Source organism: Bubalus bubalis, chromosome 8 (assembly GCF_019923935.1).
Source record: "Bubalus bubalis isolate 160015118507 breed Murrah chromosome 8, NDDB_SH_1, whole genome shotgun sequence".
Taxonomy (NCBI): Eukaryota; Metazoa; Chordata; class Mammalia; order Artiodactyla; family Bovidae; genus Bubalus; species Bubalus bubalis.
The window spans coordinates 95,351,561-95,372,776 of record NC_059164.1 but is presented as its reverse complement, the minus strand read 5'-3'; the positions used below and the strand labels follow the sequence as shown (position 1 = coordinate 95,372,776).

The following is a 21,216-nucleotide window of genomic DNA, read 5'->3' as shown; positions in this document are numbered from 1 at the left end:
ATAATGAGAAAATCACCAGGTAGGATTGGAAGCACTACGCTGAGCGGGTAGCAAGTTCCTGCCGCCTGCCCTCCTTCTCTGGGAATGGAGAAGGGGATGCTGGCAGAAGGCAGATGGGGGCTGGCATGCTGGGGGCTGTACCTCCCACGTCCCCGCCTCCCCCCTTAGCACCACAGTTCCTTGGGATAGACCCAGCCTGGGGCAGGGGCAGGGACATTAGAGGAGAGCTGGGTCAGGAAACAGGGCCCAGAGGCCTGGAACAGCTCCCCATCCAACAGACAGCGGCGGGGCTGGGGCCCTCTGCCCGATCTTGGAGCTTCTGGTGTCTTGACCCAGATTTTCAGGTTTGTGCTGTAGGATGACCTCAGTATTTCCCACCTCACCTCTGAGCTCTCATCCATCCTCTTCTCTGTTTAACCCCCAGCCACTCACCCCTAAAGAGAGCAGCCCCTTCATTTCTTCCCCATGTCTCCCCTTCTCTCCCTGCCTGAGAATTGATGAGGCTTGGCCAGTTCCCTGGTAAAGTGCCCACCTCCCCTGAACATGTACTAGAAATGAAAGTTCCCGAATCGCATCGAGGGCCTGGCAAGGCCTAAAGGTCAGAACTTCCCACCTGGGCACCCAGTGGGAAGCAATCTCCTCTCTCACCTAAACATCCAGGGAAAGGCTCAGCTGGCAGGAACAGGTTGTCCAGAGAAGGTGGCCAAGACTTCCTGTAGTCTGCTCCGTGAACCCACATTCCAAATGTGTGTCCCACCCAGGCCTGGCCCCTCCCCGGCTTAGCTTCTTGACCCCCTGCTCTGATCCCCTGAGACAGGCATTCCCACCTTGCTTGCACATGCGTGTATGTGTGTGTGCTTGAGTGTGCTTGCACGTGCACACACACACGCGCTCACACAGTCTTGGCCTGTCCTGAGCCCCATGCACTCTTGTGGGCACCAGGCTGAACAATGGGCACGCCTCATCCCATAGAAATCTCTGTGACTAGCTTTCTCCTTTCTTCCCATCCTGGCGGCAGTATTCCTACGAAGGGATGGAGATCAACAACCTGCCGGTGGAGCTGACAGTTGTGTGGAACGGGCACTTCAACATTGACAACCCGGCTCAGAATAAAGGTGCGGAAGGCGGGCCGGGGAGGCGGGCAGGGAGGAACAGCTCCCATTCAGGGCGGTGCCATTCCGTGCCCACCCTCCATGCCTCCCCAGCACCACCGCTGCTCTGTGACTGCTCCAGTGGTTGGGCAGCTCCTGGGAGTGCAGTGGAGGGAGCAGGGTTAGCAGGGAGCAGCTAGCTAACCGGGTCCCTGCTTATGGGGTAGACTTCACCTCTCAGCCATGTTCTTCTGCCCAAGCCTTTTTTGCATCCAAAAGGCAGAGGGGACAAGGCTGCCCGTGTCCCATACAGAGGCCAGGACTACGTTCCCAGTCCACACTCCTGGCTGCCGCCTGCCCTGCCCCCACATCCAAACCCCTCTTGTCCTCTGCCTGCAGTTCACCTCTATAAGTGTGGGGCCATGCGTGAGAGCTGTGGGCTGTGCCTCAAGGCGGACCCAGACTTCGAATGCGGCTGGTGCCAGAGCCAAGGGCAGTGCACCCTCCGGCAGCACTGCCCTGTTCACGAGAGCCAGTGGCTGGAGCTGTCGAGCACCAACAGCAAGTGCACGAACCCCCGCATCACAGAGGTGAGCTGTGCTCTGCTGGGCCCTGTCCTGCCCCCCGGCTGGGCCGTGAAAGCCACACCTGACATGGTGGCCTGGGCCCTGAAAGCCACGCTTGGCATGGTGGCCTGGGCCCTGAAAGCCATACCTGGCATGGTGGCCGGCACCCCAGTGACCACCAGGTGCCCAACTGGCTGTGAGTAGCCTCGTTTTCCTGCAAATCTGCAGCAGCTCTAGGCTTGGCTCAGAGGCCCTTCCCACATCAGAGGAAGGCGAGAGCTGAGAGGGTGCAACTCAGCTGTCCTGTGGCATCTCCATGTGCCAGGAAGGACTCGCAGTCCTCAACTCCCCTTCCTGGTCTCTAGGAGTCTTGATGATGAGCCTGTGACACTTCATCGGCGGCAGCTCATTAAGCAGTCAGCCCATAAGCCCAGGCTGCGTGGGTGTCAAGGGCATGGCCAGCCCTGGAGTGGCAGAGGTCAGAGCAGAGAGGCTTCAGGGTGAACACAGAGCAAGACCTAAGCTGTAAGACAGAAACAGACTGGGAGCACGGTGAGGAGGATGGACGGGACACAGGCAGTGTGGCCAGGAGCGGCGATGGGCAGGGCAGAGCTAGAGATGCAGATACTGGGGTCCCAGAGATCCCTGTGCCATCAGCTAATCCCAACTAACTGTTGGGTCCCATGGCGCTAATTCGTCGTATCTCCAGGCCTCAACTTGCTCACCTGTGCCATGGGTCTAAGCACCCACTTCCCAGCACAGGGACAGGGATTATATGAGTAAATTCATACAAATGCTTGGCTGACGCCCAGCTCGTAGGGATCTCATCACCTTCTTCCTCCTCGTTCATCAACATTGTTAAAATCATTGTTTAAGTGTGTATCTAAACCCTTCACTGCCCTAGTGTCTTGACAGCCACACTCCCTCAGGACGACCCCCTAAGGTACCCCCTACCTGGATGGAATCCCTTACTCTTCTTGTAAAATAAGGAAGAGATATGCCTGTCTCAGTAACAGGACGGTGTCTGATATGTCGACTCCTGACGCCCAGGATTAAGCACATAGTAGGTGCCTCAGTGCTTGGTGCTGATAATGATAATGCCACAGCAGGGACAGAGGGAAGAAGAGGAGGAGGAAGCTCAGCCTGCCCATCCAGAGTGAGTGGACGCTGGGCATCCAGCGCTGGGCAGTGTCACACACGCCCCCATCTGCTACTCTAGCAATTGTTGCTGGTTGTTTAGTCGTCGAGTCATGTCTGACTCTTTGTGACCCCAGGGACTATAGCCCACCAGGCTTCTCTGTCCAGGGGATTTCCCAGGCAATAATACTGGAGTGGGTGGCCATTTCCTCCTCCAGGGGATCTTCCCAACCCAGGGATCAAACCCAAGGAGCCTGCATCAGCAGGTGGATTCTTTACCCCTGAGCCACCAGGGAAGCCCACAGTTACAGGCTGAACGTTTGTGTGGTGCTTCAAGTCTGTGGATAGCCGCCTGTCCTTCACCACATCTGGGCTCACAGCAACCCTGCGGTGTGGTTTCCTAGGGCTGCGGCGACCAAGCACCTTAAACAATAGAAACACATTGTCTCTCAGTTCCGGAGGCTGGACATTGAAATCAAGGTGTTGCAGGGTTGGTTCATTCTAAGGGGTGTGAATGGAAGGGTCTGTTCCAGGCTCCTCTATCCACCTGCTGATGCCGGAGACGCGGTTCAATCCCTGGGTCAGGAAGGTCCTTGGGGTTGCAAAGAATCAGACAGGGCTTATCCACTAAACAACAACAACAACTCTTTGGCTTGTAGGTGACTGTCTTCTTCCTGTGTCTCTTCACATCATCCTTCTTCTATGTGTGTTTCTGTGCAAATCTCTTTTTATGAGGACACCAGTCATATTGGATTAGAACTTACCAAATGACCTCCTTTTGACTTGACTACCTTCATACAGACCCTTTCTCCAAAGGTCACAATTCTGAGATGCTGGGATTTAGGAACTTTGACATACGGATTTAGGGGGACACAATGCAACCCATGAATTGGGGGCTATTATCACCCTCTCCTACATAAAAGATCGACACTGAGATCTACTCTGACCAAAGAATAAATCAAAGGAGTCCTGAAAAGCAGGTCTCTTGATTGCTGTCTTCCGCCCTACAAAGGCAAAGAACATCCACTCATTCCCTAGCTCCTCCCCTCACAAGTGACGCAGGCACAGTAGGGATGTGTGAAACAGGAAGGGGCTTGACTCCTGAGTGAGTAGCTCCTCCCTCAAAGCAGCCTCCTGGGCGTGGCCCCCGGGCGTGGGCCCTCCCCCACGTTAATACCCCCGCCACGTTCCCCCCTTCACTCACCGCATCCTGGTTTTCCACATGTCAAGAGAGCTTCATTCAGTCCTGACTTCAGTTTCCTGCATGAGTCAGAATCTCAACAATAGTTCTCAAACCACGGAACAATACTTATGCATTTTACGTACAGAATTCTTTGGAAAAGGCGGACAGGTGGATGCCTCTGTCCCACCTCTATATGAGGGCCCCTCCTTTCCAGCCACCCTCTACCCTCAGAGCCCATTGCAAGAAACCATCCCCCGGGGCTGCCTCACAGGACTGCTAATGGTGTGTCTGGCGAAAAGGATGGGACTTGCTTTCTTCTTGGCCTGAGACCAAGAAAATCACAGGGAGGAGACAGCAAATGAAACAAATCTCCCTGCGACAAAGGCTCTTTACTGGCTGCATACTGGTATCTGCCCTCTGGGGATCCCGGGCACCTGAGGATTGAGCCAGAGATAAAATTCCCTTTTCAGGACCGCAGGCCAGAGCTGGAATATCATGCTGCTGCCGCTGCCAGGTGCCAGCGGCGCCTTGCGGACTGGCTGGGCAGGCATCTGGGGAGGACAGGGACTGCCCAACCCACCCCCCTCTCTCTGGCCACCTTCCTCACACAGAACCAAACCTGTCTCCAAAGAATCTGTTTTTTTCACTGCAGTGGGAATGTGCATGCGCAAACCCTTGCCCTCATATATGCTCACTTACCGATTGCACACCTATGCATGTGAGAAGCAGAAGTGTCTTGACCTTTGTAGGTGAGCAGCCTAGAAAGCCCAGCAAAGCTGTTATTCCTTCCCCATCTCTCACCCTCCTGCCAGGATGAAATCCCCACTTGTAACCCTGGAAGGATAGAAAGAGTAGGTAATATTAAGAAGTACCCTATCTGGACTCCTCCAATTGTGATCCCGTTGACATTGACAAAGAGCCAGGCACTGGTGTTCAGTGGCACCAAGAATAAGAAATGGGCCCTTCTCTGGTCTGTCAGATGCCAGGAGAGGCTGGCATGGACTGTCTTCTGCCATTCAGGTCACTACTGTGTGGGCTCATAATTAAATCACGTGACGTGTATGGAGTCCCCACCACAAAGCAGGCCCTTGGTTGTTGAATTCTAGCATTCCAATCATGGGTTTTTAGCATCAGTGGTGATGTCTTAGGAGGGAAAGCCAGTCATTTTGGCCAAGTTTTTGAGAATAAAGTCTAAATTAAACCCATCTCCTTAGAAACCAAACCAGATAATGACAGAGGAGCTGTGACAAACATTTTTCTAACTCCAGGAAGATCCTTGGATAGTTGGGGTGTTCAATACAATTACAACTCAAGAAATAACTATGGTGCTATCACCAGAAAGTCCATGAGGAGAAGGGAGGCACCACTGTCTGTGCTCTCAGAGACTCAGGATCTGAAGAGGAGGGGGCAGGGGGATGGCAGTGTGAAGAACCAGACACAAATGCTGTGATGAAAAGAGCATACAAAGGTGTCCTAAAATTTCAGTGGAGAAAGACGGAGAGAGCATCTAGTGATGGGGAAGTGACTGTTGACAAGGATCTTGAAAGGTGGGTGGATGCCATCATGTGGGTGGATAGGAGGCTTGTTCATTTTCATTGAGAATGGAACTAACACAAGCAATACTGCAGCTGCTGCTAAGTGGCTTCAGTCGTGTCCGATTCTTTGCGACCCTATAGACATAGACCCCAGTCTCCTCTGTCCATTGGATTCTCCAGGCAAGAATACTTGAGTAGGTTGCCATGCCCTCCTCCAGGGGATCTTCCCGACCCAGAGATCAAACCTGCATCTCTTATGTCTCCTGCATTGGCAGGCGGGTTCTTTACTACTAGCACCACCAAATAAATGCTGCTGCTGCTGCTAAGTCGCTTCAGTCGTGTCCAGCTCTGTGCAACCCCATAGACGGCAGCCCACCAGGCTCCCCTGCCCCTGGGATTCTCCAGGCAAGAACACTGGAGTGGGTTGCCATTTCCTTCTCCAATGTAGGAAAGTAAAAAGTGAAAGTGAAGTCGCTCAGTCGTGTCCGACTCTTCGCGACCCCGTGGACTGCAGCCCACCAGGCTCCTCCGTCCATGGGATTTTCCAGGCAAGAGTACTGGAGTGGGGTGCCATTGCCTTAGGCTTTAATTCCAATTTCCTATGAATTACCCAGTAACATTGCAGATCACATTCTATCTCTTCTTCTGTGAAACAGGAAGAGGAATAAGGGTCTTTGAACCCTGTTCCTAAAACACCCAGACTACTCTTCCAGAAGCTTCTGCCCATCCACAGTCCCAGACCTGGGTGCCCTTGTGGACTTGAACTCAACTCAAGGAATTGGGTGGAGAGAATGGGGTGTAGAAGGGAAAGAGCCTCTTCCTGTGCCATCAGCAGGGGGGGTGATGCTCTGTTTTGGTATCAGATTACTGTGCTTCCTTCTTCCAGATAATCCCAGTGACAGGCCCCCGGGAAGGGGGCACCAAGGTCACCATCCGAGGGGAGAACCTGGGCCTGGAATTCCGGGACATCGCCTCCCACGTCAAGGTGGCGGGCGTGGAGTGTAGCCCTTTGGTGGATGGCTACATCCCTGCCGAACAGTAAGTGGAGGCCTTCAGAGACATGGGGAGGGCAGGGATGAGAAGTTCATATAAATAGATGACTGACGCTGACATCTTCCCGGGTTAACAGCAGAGGCTCTTAGAGCTTATGGACAAAAGGAGAATGTCCCTCACCTTCTAGGGTGTGTGTGGTGGGGACTCCTACAACTCCCCAGCTCCTGAACTAGCCAGCTGTCACACTGGGGGAAGTCCAGAAAGGGGAAGGGGAGATGGCCGGGAGAGAAGGGAGAAATGATCATTAGCTCTTTGGGGTGTGGAGATAAGTAGGAGCAAGATGGATCAAAACCAAAATCTACAGTAGTGAGAGTTCAGTTCCTCCCCTTGACTCCCTCTGATGTCTCTTAACTCCCCAGTCCTGTCCACTCTCTGTGGACTGAAGTCCTGTTATGAAAAAAGCTAGTCCTATGTGACCATCTATGGAGGCTGAGAATGGACCCCCACACCCACTCTCATGCCTGTGGGAACTTGGATTGTTTTCCTCCAGCAAAATCTGCTGGTCTACAGAGAGGGCCATTAGACGCATGATCTTGACCACGGCCTTGACCTCTAACCTACCTGGCAAAGGAGGTTTATGAATCATGTATTGCCTTGTAAATAAGTAAAGACAATTTTCCAGCCCAGCAAACACAGGCATGAAATAAATGTTCACCTGCACAGTAGAATCTATATTCTACACCCTCTATATTGCCCCTCCCAGAGTGAAACCTTGCCACTTGCCCCTGTGTGCATAAGTTCTTAACTCTTTGCAAGGTCTCACTTAGGCAGGTGAATGCGTTTACGCTGTGTTGGCTAAGTCTTCTTGCCTGGGAAATCCCATGAACGGAGGAGCCTGGCAGGCTGCAGTCCATGGGGTCACAAAAGAGTCGTACACGACTTAGTGACTAAACAACAAAAACAAAGGAAAGCAAAGCTCATTCAATTAGTGGTTCATTTTCAATACCTGGAAAAAGTATGATATCAGATTTTTATTTCACATTATACACCAAAATAAATTCTAGATGGATTGAAGAGTTAAGGGTAAAATATAAAACTGTAAAAGGATTAGAATAAAATGCAGGTGAGAATTTATTTGGTTTCAAGAAAGGGAAGGTGTTCCAGGTGTAACTGCAAAAGAAAAAATATAACGGAAAATATTAGGAGATTTGAGTACATAATACTTAAAACTTGTGCACCAAAACCACTGTGTGCCAAGTAGAAATATGAACAATGAACCGAGAATATGGTTTTACCCTGTTACAGTATGCTTTTTCTTAACATATGAAGAGGTGCTATAGATGAAAGGCAATTATCCCAAAATTAGCAAACAGTGTGCCTGTGCGAGTCACAAGACAAAGAACCAAAGTCATATAAAAAATGTTTAATATCAGTAGTAACCAATGGAATGCAAATTAAAACAGTGGGGACAATTTTTAAAAGTTAATACCCAGTTCAAGTGAGAGGCATGAGAAATAGCACATTCATACATTCATGTTAGGAGGGTAAATTGGGATGATCTTCCTGGAAGGCAATTTGGAAATGTAGGTCAAATGTCTTTAGCCTGGCCATAATACTTCTAGAACTTTCCCCAAATAAACAGAACGCACAAATGTTTATTTGCAAGAATGTGTATTTTGGCCTAATTTGTAACAGTGAAATTGTAGAAGCAATTTGTATGTCTACAAATAGGGAATTAATTTAATAAATTATTGTATATACCTAGGACAGTAACCTACACAGCCATTAAATTTGATGCTGTAGGAGAATCATGACCAGGCATATACACAAGTTTTATGAAGTGAGAACATAGGTTACCAAGCAGAAAACAGAGTTTATAATTAATTTTGTAAAAGAAAAGCAAGACTGGAAACATAAACACCGAGATGTTGACAGCGGATATTTCAGGGGATGCAATGGGGGTGCGGGGATATATATATGGCAGGTGATTTTTTTCCCTTTTTTTTTAACCTACCATGTATTAATTGTGTTATTGGGACAGAAAAGCATATATTTTCTATGCCTCAATTCTTCATTTATAAAATGGAGATTATTTGTATTATATATTTGCATAGATCTAGAGAAAAGTCTGCACAGATTTATACACCAAGATTTTGAGACGGATTAGTGAAGAAAGGCACACTTGCTTTTTACTTTTGTACTGTTTTCAAGGGTATGAACCATTCTGTAAGTGAAACAGTAACACTTTTTTAAAAGGGGAGATGTTCAGAGTCTCGCTTACCCCTTCCCCTGCCAGATGGACTAGGAGCAGGAACCACTGCCTGGGGCCGTCCATGCCTTGGGAGCAAAGAGCTCCAAGGCGAGGGCTTGAGAACCTTAGGTCTGTTCTGAGGTTCCTATTTGCTGGCTGTGTGCCCTTGGGTAAGTCACTTTACCTCTCTAGGCTCTGCCATCTGTATTGCCTAAGCTGTTTGGCTGAAACCTTCCCTGCACTCTAATTTAGAACTGAGTGGACAATTCATGAATTGGGGACTGAGTGTCTGGGGTCCTCTCTGAGGCACCCCATTTTTCCAAGGGCCCCAAGGAGACCCCCTGTAGATCACACTTCATTTCCTGAGAACCAGGGAGGAGCCCTTGCCGCAGGAATCAGTGTCTTTCACTTCCTCCTCCCCTGCCCATCCTTGAGACGGTACTGCAGAGAAGGAGGCCCAGGTAGGTGTGGGGCCCACGGATCATGGCAAGGAGGCCTGTGACCTCCTTGTGACCCATGGGGCCGTCTTCTCCTCCTGCAGGATCGTGTGTGAGATGGGGGAGGCCAAGCCCAGCCAGCACGCCGGCTTCGTGGAGATCTGTGTGGCCGTGTGTCGGCCTGAGTTCATGGCCAGGTCCTCGCAGCTCTATTACTTCATGGTGAGTCCTGACCACCAGCGGCCTGGCTGGGCGAGTGCTGGCCACCAGCCTCTTTACCGTGATTGCTGGGCCCTTCTGGACCTCTGTGGGCAAACCCAGGCCAAGTTCTTGGGAGTCCCGTCCTGCAGTGCCTGAGAGTCGGGGAGACCTGGGTTCACATCCTGACCCTGAGGGGCTGGGCTGGGCTCCAGGGAAGTGGCTTTGACTCTTGGGCCCCAGTGTCCCCTTCTGGCTGAGTGTCAGCCTGACCTGGTGGGTGAGGGTGTGGGCTGTGCATGGGAACTCTTGGGATTTGAACCTTGGCTCTGCCACTTAATAACTGGGTAAACTTGGGCAAGTGGTTTACCTTTCTGTGCCTCAGTGTCTCCATTTGTAAAATGGAGGTGACGATAATAGCAACTACCCCACGGTATTGTTGCGAAGATTAGATAGAATAGATCGATCACTTCTGGTATCACTACCGTGATGATTTCTAGTCCTGCCACCTTGCCTACTGTGCCCCGCCCTTTCCCTGTGTGCTGGCAGCCCGCCCCTTCCATCCATCATCCCCACTCACCAGCATCCCAGTCCTCGACCTCCTTCACCCCAGCTCCTCACCCGCATCTCATCCACACTCCACCTGCCTCCTCCCATATTCTTATCCCTGCCCGCCCCAACACCCTTCCCCACATCTCCCTCCCCATCCCACAGCTTCCGCAGATCCCATTGCCCTCACATTCCCTCTAGTCCGGACCCTCCCCAGACCCTGAAAAGGCTGCTGACCAGCCCTGGCCAGGGATTCTGCAGGCAGGGGACCATCCCCTGCCACACACGTGGTGTCATTTACAAAACTTACCATCCAGTTAACTTCTCGGGCTAATGACAGATGTGATGAGATCATTTCCTCGTGATTCTCAGCTGCTTTTGGAAGTGGAAGCCTGAAATGATGGATTTTAGGTCTGGGCATCAAATGCCCTGATATATGTCATAGGAGCCCATTTTTCTCCTTCCTTCCTTCCTTCTTCCCTCTTCTTTCAACTGCCTTCCTCCTCTTCCTTCTTCTTCCCTTCAGCTGACAACCACTTATCACCTTGCACAGTACCTCTCCCCGGGTTGTTTGATAAATACTTGCTTAAATGGTTGAATGCTTTGATGGCCTGACTTGCAGGTGATACAGTGATGAATCAGACCCCATGCAACCCCTCCCTTACACAGCACACAGTCCAGAAGGGGAGAGGAGATGAAGGACTCCCCAGGAGGGATGTACATCAGGTGCCCCTCCCTGCCTGCATCTTGATCGCTCCATTTCTCCACTATACTCTTTGAAAACCAACCAACCTTATGAACACGGCTGACACTGAACCTACACACAAGAACTCATGGAGAAGAACACACACGTCATGGACTTAGTGGATATATAGTTTTACCTATTTGTTTAGCATTTGTACCCACACCTCGTTCTGAAAGGGTTTGAGGGAATTTTCAAGTTAAACCCAATACACTTTAAGACAACTAGTGATATATGTATATATATTTATATAAATGTATATAATATACATGGGCTTCCCAGGTGGTGCCAGTGGTAAAGAACCCTCCTGCCAAAGCACAAGATGTTAAGATATTCGGATTCGATCCCTGGAGGAGGGCATGGCAACCCACTCCAGTATTCTTGCCTGGAGAATCCCATGGACAGAGGAGCCTGGCAGGCTACAGTCCATGGGGGTCTCAATGAGTTGGACATGACTGAAGTGACTTAGCACTCGTGCATGCATATAATATATATATGTATTTATATACACAGATACTGTTATTCCAGCAGAGCTGAGATAAGAAGCAGAGAGGCCAAACTAGGGAGAGTCAGTGACAGTGCTCCCCACATGTCTGAGAGGTGCGGCATGGGCAGCGATACCTGGGCATTAAACCTGGCTCTGAATTACCTGGCAGCTGTGGTAAAAGGGAGGACACCGTTGCATGGCCAAAGCAAGCGCTGGACTTTCTTGGCCAGAGACCTGGAATGGTGTTCATCCCGTGGTCTCTTGGCAGAGACTAAGTGAACGGTACCAGGAACGGCCGCCACTTCATGAGGCTGATGTTTGCTTTGTGCCTCAGCTGTCTCTGGTGTGTTTTCAGCCAGGCTTCTCACCCTTGCAACTAACTCAAAGGCTACTGTCCCCGCATGTCCTGCCATCAACTCCCATACCCATGGGAGGGTAGACCCGCTGTCAGCTCCTGTAAACAGCATGTCCCCCTCACTTGCCCATTTCCTGTCACCCAGGCCCACCACATCGGTGGCCTTGTGATTGAGGATCCCCTGACATCTGATGTCAGTCCCTCCATCACCATGTCCTGGAGTCTGAGTCTCCCCATTCCCTGTGCCATTACACTGGCCCCCTTAAATCCCCGCCATTGGCCTGAGCCCATTCTAATCCAGCCACATGGAGGGGATACCATTTTCATCATGTCAGCCCCCAGCTCCAGGAGAGCCCAAGGTGCCCACTGCCTCTAGACTTTGTCCAAGTTCCTCGGTCTGCTCTGCCCACCTATCCAATCCTTCCTCAAGCCTTTGAGTGGCCTGACTTCCTTCCCTTCTCTGTCTCCTTCTTCTGCTGCTCTTTCTGTGCTGTCTGCTCTTGGGCTTAACTCTTAGAACCTGTCCAGGCAGGAGACATTCAAAAACCTCTTCCTTCTGCTCTCAGGGAAGGTCAGTCTTGCCAGCATGATCATTTCTACCCCGGAGCAGGATATGGTTGGATGTAGGGTATTGAGGAAAGCCTTCATGGAAGGAGCCAGAAGGAAAGGCAGGATCTGTCTAAGACAGAATATAGCTTTCCATATGGATCTTACGTAGTGGGAGGCTGTTCCTGGCATAAGGTGTGACATGGAAGGGCGCCAAAAGATGGGAGCAGAAGGGAGCTGGGAGGCAGGGGTCGATGGGCTAGATGAGAGATTGGAGCAGAAGGGCAAGGAAGATGCGAGGTGTGGCCACAAGGCAAAAATGCACTGGTCCAAGGGGTCCCGGGGACCCAGACGTGGGTCACTTTTCTATTTGATGAACTATCCTGGGGATACACATCCTCTTGGGAAGAGCTTCAGGGAGGGGGAATGGTGCTAGGGACCCCAGCCTCCACCTACAGCCCAGGTTGCATTTAAAGATCTGGTTGTTGAGGGCCTCCATACAACTACCAGCAACAGAGCTTCTAGGAGTTCATGGTGGGAATGAGGAGCAGAAGTCCCCCGGCTGTGAGTCACACCAAGGAGGCAGGAAGGACAGAATGCTCCTCCATCACGTCCCCCTCCTCCCAGCACGTCAGAGCCCTCATTTCCTTCCCACCCTGCTGGGCAGCTTACAGGGGGCACTCTTGGGACCTCCCACAGAAGCCCTCTTGATCAGTTGGGGAGCCCCTTTTCGGCTCTTCTGGGGAATAGGGGTACTTCTCAGGGCCTGGTGATGCTGGGGAGCCCACCCCTCCCCCCCGCCCTGCGCCAGTTCAGTTCAGTTGCTCAGTCATGTCCAACTCTTTGCAACCCCATGGACTGCAGCATGCCAGGCTTCCCTGTCCATCACCATCTCCTGGAGCTGGCTTAAACTCATGTCCAATGAGTCAGTGATACCATCCAACCATCTCATCCTCTGTTGTCCCCTTCTCCTCCTGCCTTCAATCTTTCCCAGCATCAGGGTCTTTTCCAATGAGTCGGTTCTTCGCATCATTCGCATCACTTCGCAGGTGGCCAAAGTATTGAAGTTTCAGCTTTAGCATCAGTCCTTCCAATGAATATTCAGGACTGATTTCCTTTAGGATGGGCTGGTTGGATCTCCTTGCAGTCCAAGGGACTCTCAAGAGTCTTCTCCAACACCACAGTCAAAAGCATCAATTCTTCAGCACTCAGCTTTCTTTATAGTCCAACTCTCACATCCGTACATGACTACTGGAAAAACCATAGCTTTGACTAGACGGACCTTTGTTGGCAAAGTAATGCAAGTTTGGGGCAAAGTTTGGGTCTGCCTCAGTTTCCCTACACAAATTAAGCCAGGCTCTGATGTGTGGGTTTATTCACCCCAAACCATGATGCCAAGGCCAACAGACCCCAAGTCAGCACTCTCGGGCTTGTCACCAGTTCCATTCCTAGAGATCTCTGTGAAGGGAGGGAGCCAGGGGAGGAGGTGGCAAAAAATGCCAACTTTGATTTCCGATGCAGACCCACTGAGAAATATTCGTGAAGCAAGCCTTGGATAATGAATAATTTCTCACCATTTTTAAACACCTGCCCCTGTCGCCCTCTCCCGGGCCCCTGGAATAACTCCAGGCCCAGTTAACCCCACACAGAAATGCCACTGCAAAGCCAGGATTACTCACCTCTACCCCTTCTACCCATCAAGCTGTCAGAAAACCTGTTTTCTGTTTCCCTTTGCCCCCTACCCCTAAGTAACTCACTCACATCCCCTTTCCTCTCTGGGGAGGTCAGCAGGAGCCACCTTTGAAAGCTCTCCCTTTACAGACTGCAGGACAAAGGCACCATCAGTGGGAGATTAGAACCAGAAAATTGTCAGGCGCTTCTGAGAAAACCATTTTTTTTTTCATTCTTTGTGATCAGAGAGGTTAAGTGATTTGCGCCAGGTCACACAGCGCGGTCTAGGCAAAGCTGAGAAAGGAAGGCTCTTTCCGAAGCTTCTTCCCATCTTTGCGCGGATCTCAGGGTGAGCCAACATCAGAGCCAGGATAAGCCTTTCCTGGGCTTGGTGGGTGCCACGGGGCTGCCAGGTTCGGGATCAGCAGGAACCGGGTGGGCGGGCTCGCGAAAGCGCCCGCGCAATGGTACTCGTATGTCCTGGCGCGTCCCCTGCCCAATGAGGCAACCGAGGCGCGCCCCTGTCAGGCCGCCGGGCTGCAGGCTTCGCTTGACACGTCTCCTCCCCTTGTGTTATCGATCGAAGCCTCGCCGAGCGGAGGTGGCCTGCCCGCCTCGAGGAGCTGAGTGGGTTCAACTTTTGGTGCTGAATTCTTTAAGGGAGTAGAGAAGAGAGAAATCTTCATTTAAATGCAGATACAGGCTTCTCACCTGGGACTAAGGAAAGTTTTTTCCATTAAAATGCTAATGAAGGAACAAACTGAAACTCCAAATCCTCAGCTCACAGAGCCGTCCCCCGCCCCTCCCCACCCCACCCCCAGTCCGACTCTTCACTCCATCCCCTGACCTTTCCTTGCTGCTTCTCCTGGGTTTCCGTGGAACTCACACATCCTGCGGCCCTGGCCGCTGGGAGCTTTGGGCAGCTCTCTGTGAAGGCCTGTGGATGGGGCGACTCACCTTCTTGAAAGCAACCCACGCTGTAGACTGGAGAACGGGTGAACTCCAGCCCTAGAGTCATGTCTCAGGCCACTGCTTCACTTTATGACCTTGGAAACTTAACATCTCTGACTCTTGTCTTTAAGATGGGCAATAATGCCTACCTTGTAGAATTGATGGAGCGATTAAGTATATGTATATATATGAAGGGCATGTGAACCTGCTTGCTGGGAGGCTGCCATGACTAAGGATTCCGGAAGGCGGCTCCAGGAGTGGGGCACTGCCCCAGGCCTGCCCAGAAGCGTCCTCAGGCCAGATCCTTTCCTGCACAGACGCTGACTCTCTCAGACCTGAAGCCTAGCCGGGGGCCCAGGTCCGGAGGCACACAGGTGACCATCACGGGCACCAACCTGAATGCAGGCAGCAACGTGGTAGTGATGTTCGGCAAGCAGCCCTGCCTCTTCCACAGGTAACTCACCTCAGGGCCAGCTCCAGGGATCCCAGCGCAGAGGGTGGGCAGGGCTGACTCCAGCTGACCTTTGGGAGGTGCTTCTTCCTTCCTGAGAAAGTGACCATTCTCTCTAAGAGGAGACTTTATGGGCATGCTTGGCTGTAGCTCAGTCCGGGGACCTGCCAGGGATCCCTACCCTGGATGGACCTGTCATGCTGTCTCCTACCATTTAGCCTGGGTGTCCCCATACCACCCACTGTGCAGGACCCTAGGGTTCCATAAGACAGGGTTTGGAATCTAGGGTACCTGCCCCTGGGTTAGCTCCTGGGCAGCTACTGCAGAGCCAGCCAGGACTGCTAAAACCTGGTCAAGGGTCACAGAACCTCCAAAGGCAACTGACTTTCCTTTCCTTCCTCTGGTTCCAGTGTCCAGTCCCAAGAGGACACACCTTCCAGGAACTGGGAGCCAGGAACCTGGGTTGGGGGTGAGGGTTGGGAAGGAGGCGGGAGGCGAGAGGTACATCTAATGCACAGCTAGAAGAGGTGTGGTTGGCAGGAATCTCTGCAGAGAGAGATTGTCCTGGGAGAGCGCTATACTGAGGGCCTGATCTGAATCAGGCCAGGCCAGACCTTGCCTGAGTGTTCCAGAAAACATGGCTCTGACACTTGTTAAAATGGTAAGAAAGAGCTTGTTCAGATCTACTGCAATAGGTGTCAGGACTATCGCAACGGGGATAGAGATCAGACTTCAAATACAGCAGACAGCTGGGGATTTATAGCCAAGGAGCACAGTGAGGGAGGCTGAGGATGGAAAATTACTAAGAGGAAACAAGGTTAAGAGGATTCTTGCTAAACCGACTTAACAAGACTCTTGCTGAAGGCAGTTAAGGTGATCAGGTATCAAGAGTGAAGGAGGCAGAAGCTGCCCAAATATCAAGGGTATTCAGATATCAGGGTGGGGTGGGGGATTCTTACTAAATTGAGTTAGCAGGATTCTTGCTAAAAATGGGAGTAGGCGAGTGGAAGGCAGGGCCCCAGAAAGAAGCCTAGTCAAAAAAGCGGGCTCCAAGGAACCTGTCTACAGTTGGGTCAAGGACAGAGTCTTGATCAGTAGATCTCAGATCAGTAGTGTCCAGGGCAGCACTCACCCACTGCCCCCAAGGAGTCTGATGAACAGGGAGGGGTGCAGGAGGGCCCTGACCCCAGACCACGGTCCTGCTCGACACCCAAGAGCGCAGCTCCCTGTCTCCCCTCCTCCCTCCAGGCGCTCTCCGTCCTACATCGTCTGCAACACAACGTCCTCAGACGAGGTGCTGGAAATGAAGGTGACGGTGCAGGTGGACAGGGCCAAGATCCACCAGGACCTGTTCTTCCAGTACGTGGAGGATCCCACCATCGTTCGGATCGAGCCCGAGTGGAGCATCGTCAGGTAGGGGCTGCCCCGACCTCGGGTTTCCCTCCTTGAGTCTCAGAAACCCAGGAGATGAACTGGAAGTGGTGTGGGTCAGACCTTCTTGCCGGGGCTCCCTCTTTCTAATGAGAACGCCTCTGAGCGGGACCCGGCCCTGGAGGCCAAACTCTGGCCAGCAGGAGTTTACAGTCCCCGATTTGAGGATTGGTGGGCAACTAGGAAAATGGTGAGCGCCCTGGACTCTGAATCCAGCGATCGAGTTCAAATCTTGGCGGGAACTTTGGGCTTCCCAGGTGGTGCTAGTGGTAAAGAACCTGCTTGCTGATGCAGAAAATGTAAGGGATGCAAGTTCGATCCCTGGGTAGGGAAGATCCCCTGGAGAAGGGAATGGCAACCCACTCCAGTATTCTTGCCTGGAGAATCCCATGGACAGAGAAGCCTGGCAGGCTACAGTCCATAGGGTCGCACAGAATCAGACATGACTGAAGCGACCTAGCACACACGCATGCATGGGCAACTAGCAGGCTGGACAGGGCTGCTGAGGGCATCCTGACGGCATGGATGCTCCCTGGTGATCATTGGGAAACCTTTGTATCAATGCCTGGGTAGGGGGCAGGGTGGGAAGTAGACTTAGGGTTAGAAGGACTGAGTGCAACTCAGCTCCACTGCTTAGCAGCCAAGGGACCTTAAAGATTAGCTAGCTTCCCTGGATCCGGGGTTTCTCATAGTACTCCGAGAGGATTATGTGAGCTACAAACACCCAGTGCGGTGCCTGGCTCCCCACCCCTCCCCTCCTCCCCATCCTCCATCCTCAGCCCACCCAACTGGCTGCTTCAGCTCTGGAAGCCATCTGGGGTCAGGAGACCAGGGAAAGCATGAAGATGTGGTCTCCACAAGCAGAGAGGGGTCAATGACGACTCCAGTCCAGAAAACAGTCTTTTAAACAGGGTCAGTAGACTCCAGCCCAGGGGCCAAATCTGGCTGTCTGCCTGATTTCATAAATAAAGTTTTATTGGAACACGGCCATACTCATCCGTATATGTTTTGTCTCTAGCTGCCTGCTCACCACAGCAGCGGAGCTGAGTAATTACGACAGATCATATGGCCCTGAGGAGCCTGAAAGATTTATGCTCTGGCCCTTTACGGGAAGTTTGTCACCTGGCCTTACACACCCAGATGAAGGGCAGCCTTTGGGAGCCTTTGTTGTCCTCAACAGTTACTCTCTCTAAGGCCCAGGCCTTACAAGCTTTAACTGTAACCTGAAAGCAAATAAATATAAGACACAGAGAGGACCAAAGAGCCTGTAAAACTATTCCAGGATTTGCCCCCAGGGCCTGGTGAGTCCAGGAAGTTGGCACAGCCCCCTATTCTTAGACAAACTCTATGGTTCCCCAGGGCGTTCACAGCCTGGTTTAATTCAGCTCTTTCTTGTGTTGCTGTCACAGAAATAGAGATGTTGGCCTTCCCGGCACTCAGCAGTCACCCCCAGTCACCCTCACATCGAGTGGAAGCTGGAGGTGCGTTCTGAGTGGTTGGGGCTCCCCATCCCATGCCAGCATCTCAGTGGCACTGAGGGTAGGACAGTGGCATCCAGGTTTCCAATGCAAAGCTACCAAAGACAAATCCTGTGATCTCTCCTATCGGCAATCCTCCAGCCAACCCCCGCCCAGGGTGCGAGAGCCCTGGAATGTTTCATATTTACATTCTTACAGAAGGTTCCTGAGTGTCTGAGCCTCAGCCTTTCCCAGGTCCCAGCCAGCTGAAGCCTCTAAGGTGGAAATTTGTAGTGTGATTGTCCTGTGCTTAGACTTTGGAGGGTCTGGTAGGAGACAGTCTGGAGCAAGGCCAGTGTGAAGAAAGTTCCCTGAGACTGGGAAGGGCCGGGGAAGAGATCCCGGGGGGCTACAGAGAAGCAGCTGGCTCAGGTCGGGAGGCTGGGGCAGGGGGCAGCAGCGGGGAAGGGGCAAGAGGGCCATGCTGCAGGTTCAGCCTCCGTGGGGTGTCCACACTCTGAATGAGCTCGGCACAGGACGGCTGCGGACATCTGGTCATCACTGTCTTCCCCTTGGCTGCTGAGAGCTCATCCTTATTATTATACAGTCACTTGTCATCTTGTCCCCATGAACGTCATCATGCCCCCCGGTAATCATTATCTTCAGTGCCAGAGCTCAGCCTGATTGACCGTCATCATCGTCTTTGTGCTCAAGAGTCATTGCTATTCCCGTCCCTGTCTTTACACGCCTTCTTCTTTCTCCCCGGTCAGTGGGAACACACCCATCGCCGTGTGGGGGACTCACCTGGACCTCATACAGAACCCCCAGATCCGGGCCAAGCATGGAGGGAAGGAGCACATCAATGTGAGTCCCGGGCTAGTGGGCTCAGAGAGGGCTGCCCTAGAGGGTGTGGGGCTCTCTGGGGGCTCAGGCAGGCTCGTCTCATACACTGATGACTCATTGCGTGCAACGCCCCCAGACACTGGGCTAGTGGGATGGGGGAGCAGGCATGAGGCCCCTTCCACACCCTGGCTAAAGGCATGAAGGAGCCATTGCTCCTGGGTTTCTGAGGTTTCAGATCCTTCTTCCTTCCTCCTCTATCTCCTGTGCCATTCCTTAGCTTAGAGATAGCCTAGTGCCTGCCACAGCTGCTATGGGCAGAGCAGAGGTAGGGACCAGCTTCTGAGCTTGTCCTTGAATTTCCAGGTCAGGCTGTTGGGACCTGTCTATAACAGTCCCGTGTCAACACCATGCTGTACAACACCATGGAGGGAGGCCTCGTGGGTGGTTGGGGCTGTGGGTGTGTGGAGACCCGAGACACAAACCTCCTTCTCTGGCTCCTCCCCAGCTCTGCGAGGTTCTGAACGCCACTGAGATGACCTGCCAGGCTCCAGCCCTCGCTCTGGGACCCGACCACCAGTCCGATCTGACAGAGAGGCCCGAGGAGTTTGGCTTCATCCTAGACAATGTCCAGTCCCTGCTAATCCTCAACATGACCAACTTCACCTACTACCCCAACCCTGTGTTTGAGGCCTTCAGCCCCTCGGGAATCCTGGAGCTCAAGCCTGGCACACCCATCATCCTGAAGGTAGATTGATGGGGAGGTAGGAGGTGTGCAAGGGGAGGCTTTCCATGTCCCAGGAAAAGGCCAGGAGTCATGGCCTTTTGCCAGATCTCATGGTGGTGTCACTAGCTAGCAGAGGTTGTGTTATAGCCCAGACTATGGTAAACGCTCCCTAGGAGTCTGTACTAAGATGTGCACTCTCTTTGTGGGTCACCAAAGCCTAGTCAGGGCAGCCGGATCCACGCTGGCCATCTGACTCCCAGCTTTGGCTCGAGTCCAGGACTTGGGAGGTCAAAGACTCATACTGCTTCCTCTTGCAAAGCTCTTTGCAAACCACTTTCTAGGACTTCTTTGCAGCATGGATAATAAATTAATTTTAACTCACATGACAATTTGAATCGACTGGTAGTGACTGACTACAGCTCTGTGTTGAGAAGGATTCTGAGGCTGCCTTTGGGAGAAGCTGAAAAGAGTACCTTGATTATTGATTCCCACTGAGGAAACGGGAATAGTAGTATGGTAGTATAGGTGTTATGAATTTTTTGGACTTAACTAGGGAAAGTGGCCTCTCCACCAGCTCTCCGGATGGATGGGGCCTCAGGGTGGGAGGACATGGTGGCCAGCCAATATCTGTGCTCCTGACTCTGGAGTGGGAACTCAGGCGCTCCTGTCCATGCAGGGCAAGAATCTGATCCCACCTGTTGCTGGGGGCAATGTGAAGCTGAACTACACCGTGCTGGTTGGGGAGAAGCCCTGCACCGTCACGGTGTCGGACGTGCAGCTGCTCTGCGAGTCCCCCAACCTCATCGGCAGGCACAAAGTGATGGTGAGGCTGGCAGGACCCACACCGGATGGGCGGGCACCAGGGATGCTGTGGGAGGAGTGGTCCTGCTCCATCCTGGGCCATTGGGGCTTTCTAACAGGGGATTCTGGCTTTCTTGAACTTTCCTCCTGGCTCACCCACACACCCGTTTCTTCTCCCCATTTCACTTCAAATTTCTTTCTTCTGTATTGTCATTCTTTCCATACTGGCTGGTGCTACAGTAAGGGCAATGCCAAACAGCATCCAGTGATGTGCTCAGTCACCTGTTGGGCTTCCCAGGTGACTCAGTGGTAAGGAACCCACCTGCCAATGCAGGAGACATAAAAAGCATGAGTTCGATCCCTGGGGTCAGGAAGATCCCCTGGAGAAGGGAATGGCAACCCACTCCAGTAGTCTTGCCTGGAGAATCCCATGGACAGAGGAGCCTGGTGGGCTACAGTCCATGGGGTCGCAAAGAGTCAGACACAACTGAGCAGACATGCACGCCAAGTCACCTGTTAGAAGCAAGAGGTGCTTCCCGGGGAGGAGTGTTGTTGACCCAGGCTGGACATAATGTCATGTACTGTGCCTGAGTCATCAGTCCTCAGGATGGGATGAGTCTTCGGGGAGCCAATCTTTGAGGTAATGTAGTATTCTTGCCTGGAGAACCCCAGGATCGGTAGAGCCGGGTGGGCTGCCATCCATGGGGTCACACAGAGTCGGACACGACTGAAGCGACTTAGCAGCAGTAGCAGGATTTCTTTAGATTCCAGTTGAATGCCATTTCCTCATGAAGATGGCCATGTTTGTTCCCGAATA

At 52.2% G+C, this 21,216-nt stretch overlaps 1 protein-coding gene across 3 annotated transcripts in view; it reads left to right on the top strand.

Moving 5' to 3' along the window:
- Positions 1–21,216, top strand: part of PLXNA4 (plexin A4) — a 481,037-nt gene that overhangs the window by 401,710 nt on the left and 58,111 nt on the right. For 2 of the 3 annotated variants that reach the window (XM_006047726.4, XM_025291543.3), the window contains 9 exons: positions 1,019–1,115; positions 1,491–1,681; positions 6,399–6,550; positions 9,298–9,415; positions 15,010–15,146; positions 16,392–16,556; positions 18,802–18,895; positions 19,380–19,619; positions 20,275–20,421. In XM_006047726.4, the coding sequence (XP_006047788.2) occupies positions 1,019–1,115; positions 1,491–1,681; positions 6,399–6,550; positions 9,298–9,415; positions 15,010–15,146; positions 16,392–16,556; positions 18,802–18,895; positions 19,380–19,619; positions 20,275–20,421 (1,341 nt within the window). Of the gene's footprint in view, positions 1–1,018; positions 1,116–1,490; positions 1,682–6,398; positions 6,551–9,297; positions 9,416–15,009; positions 15,147–16,391; positions 16,557–17,983; positions 18,285–18,801; positions 18,896–19,379; positions 19,620–20,274; positions 20,422–21,216 lie in introns of those variants that run through there. The other variant, XM_025291544.3, reaches the window with a different exon arrangement.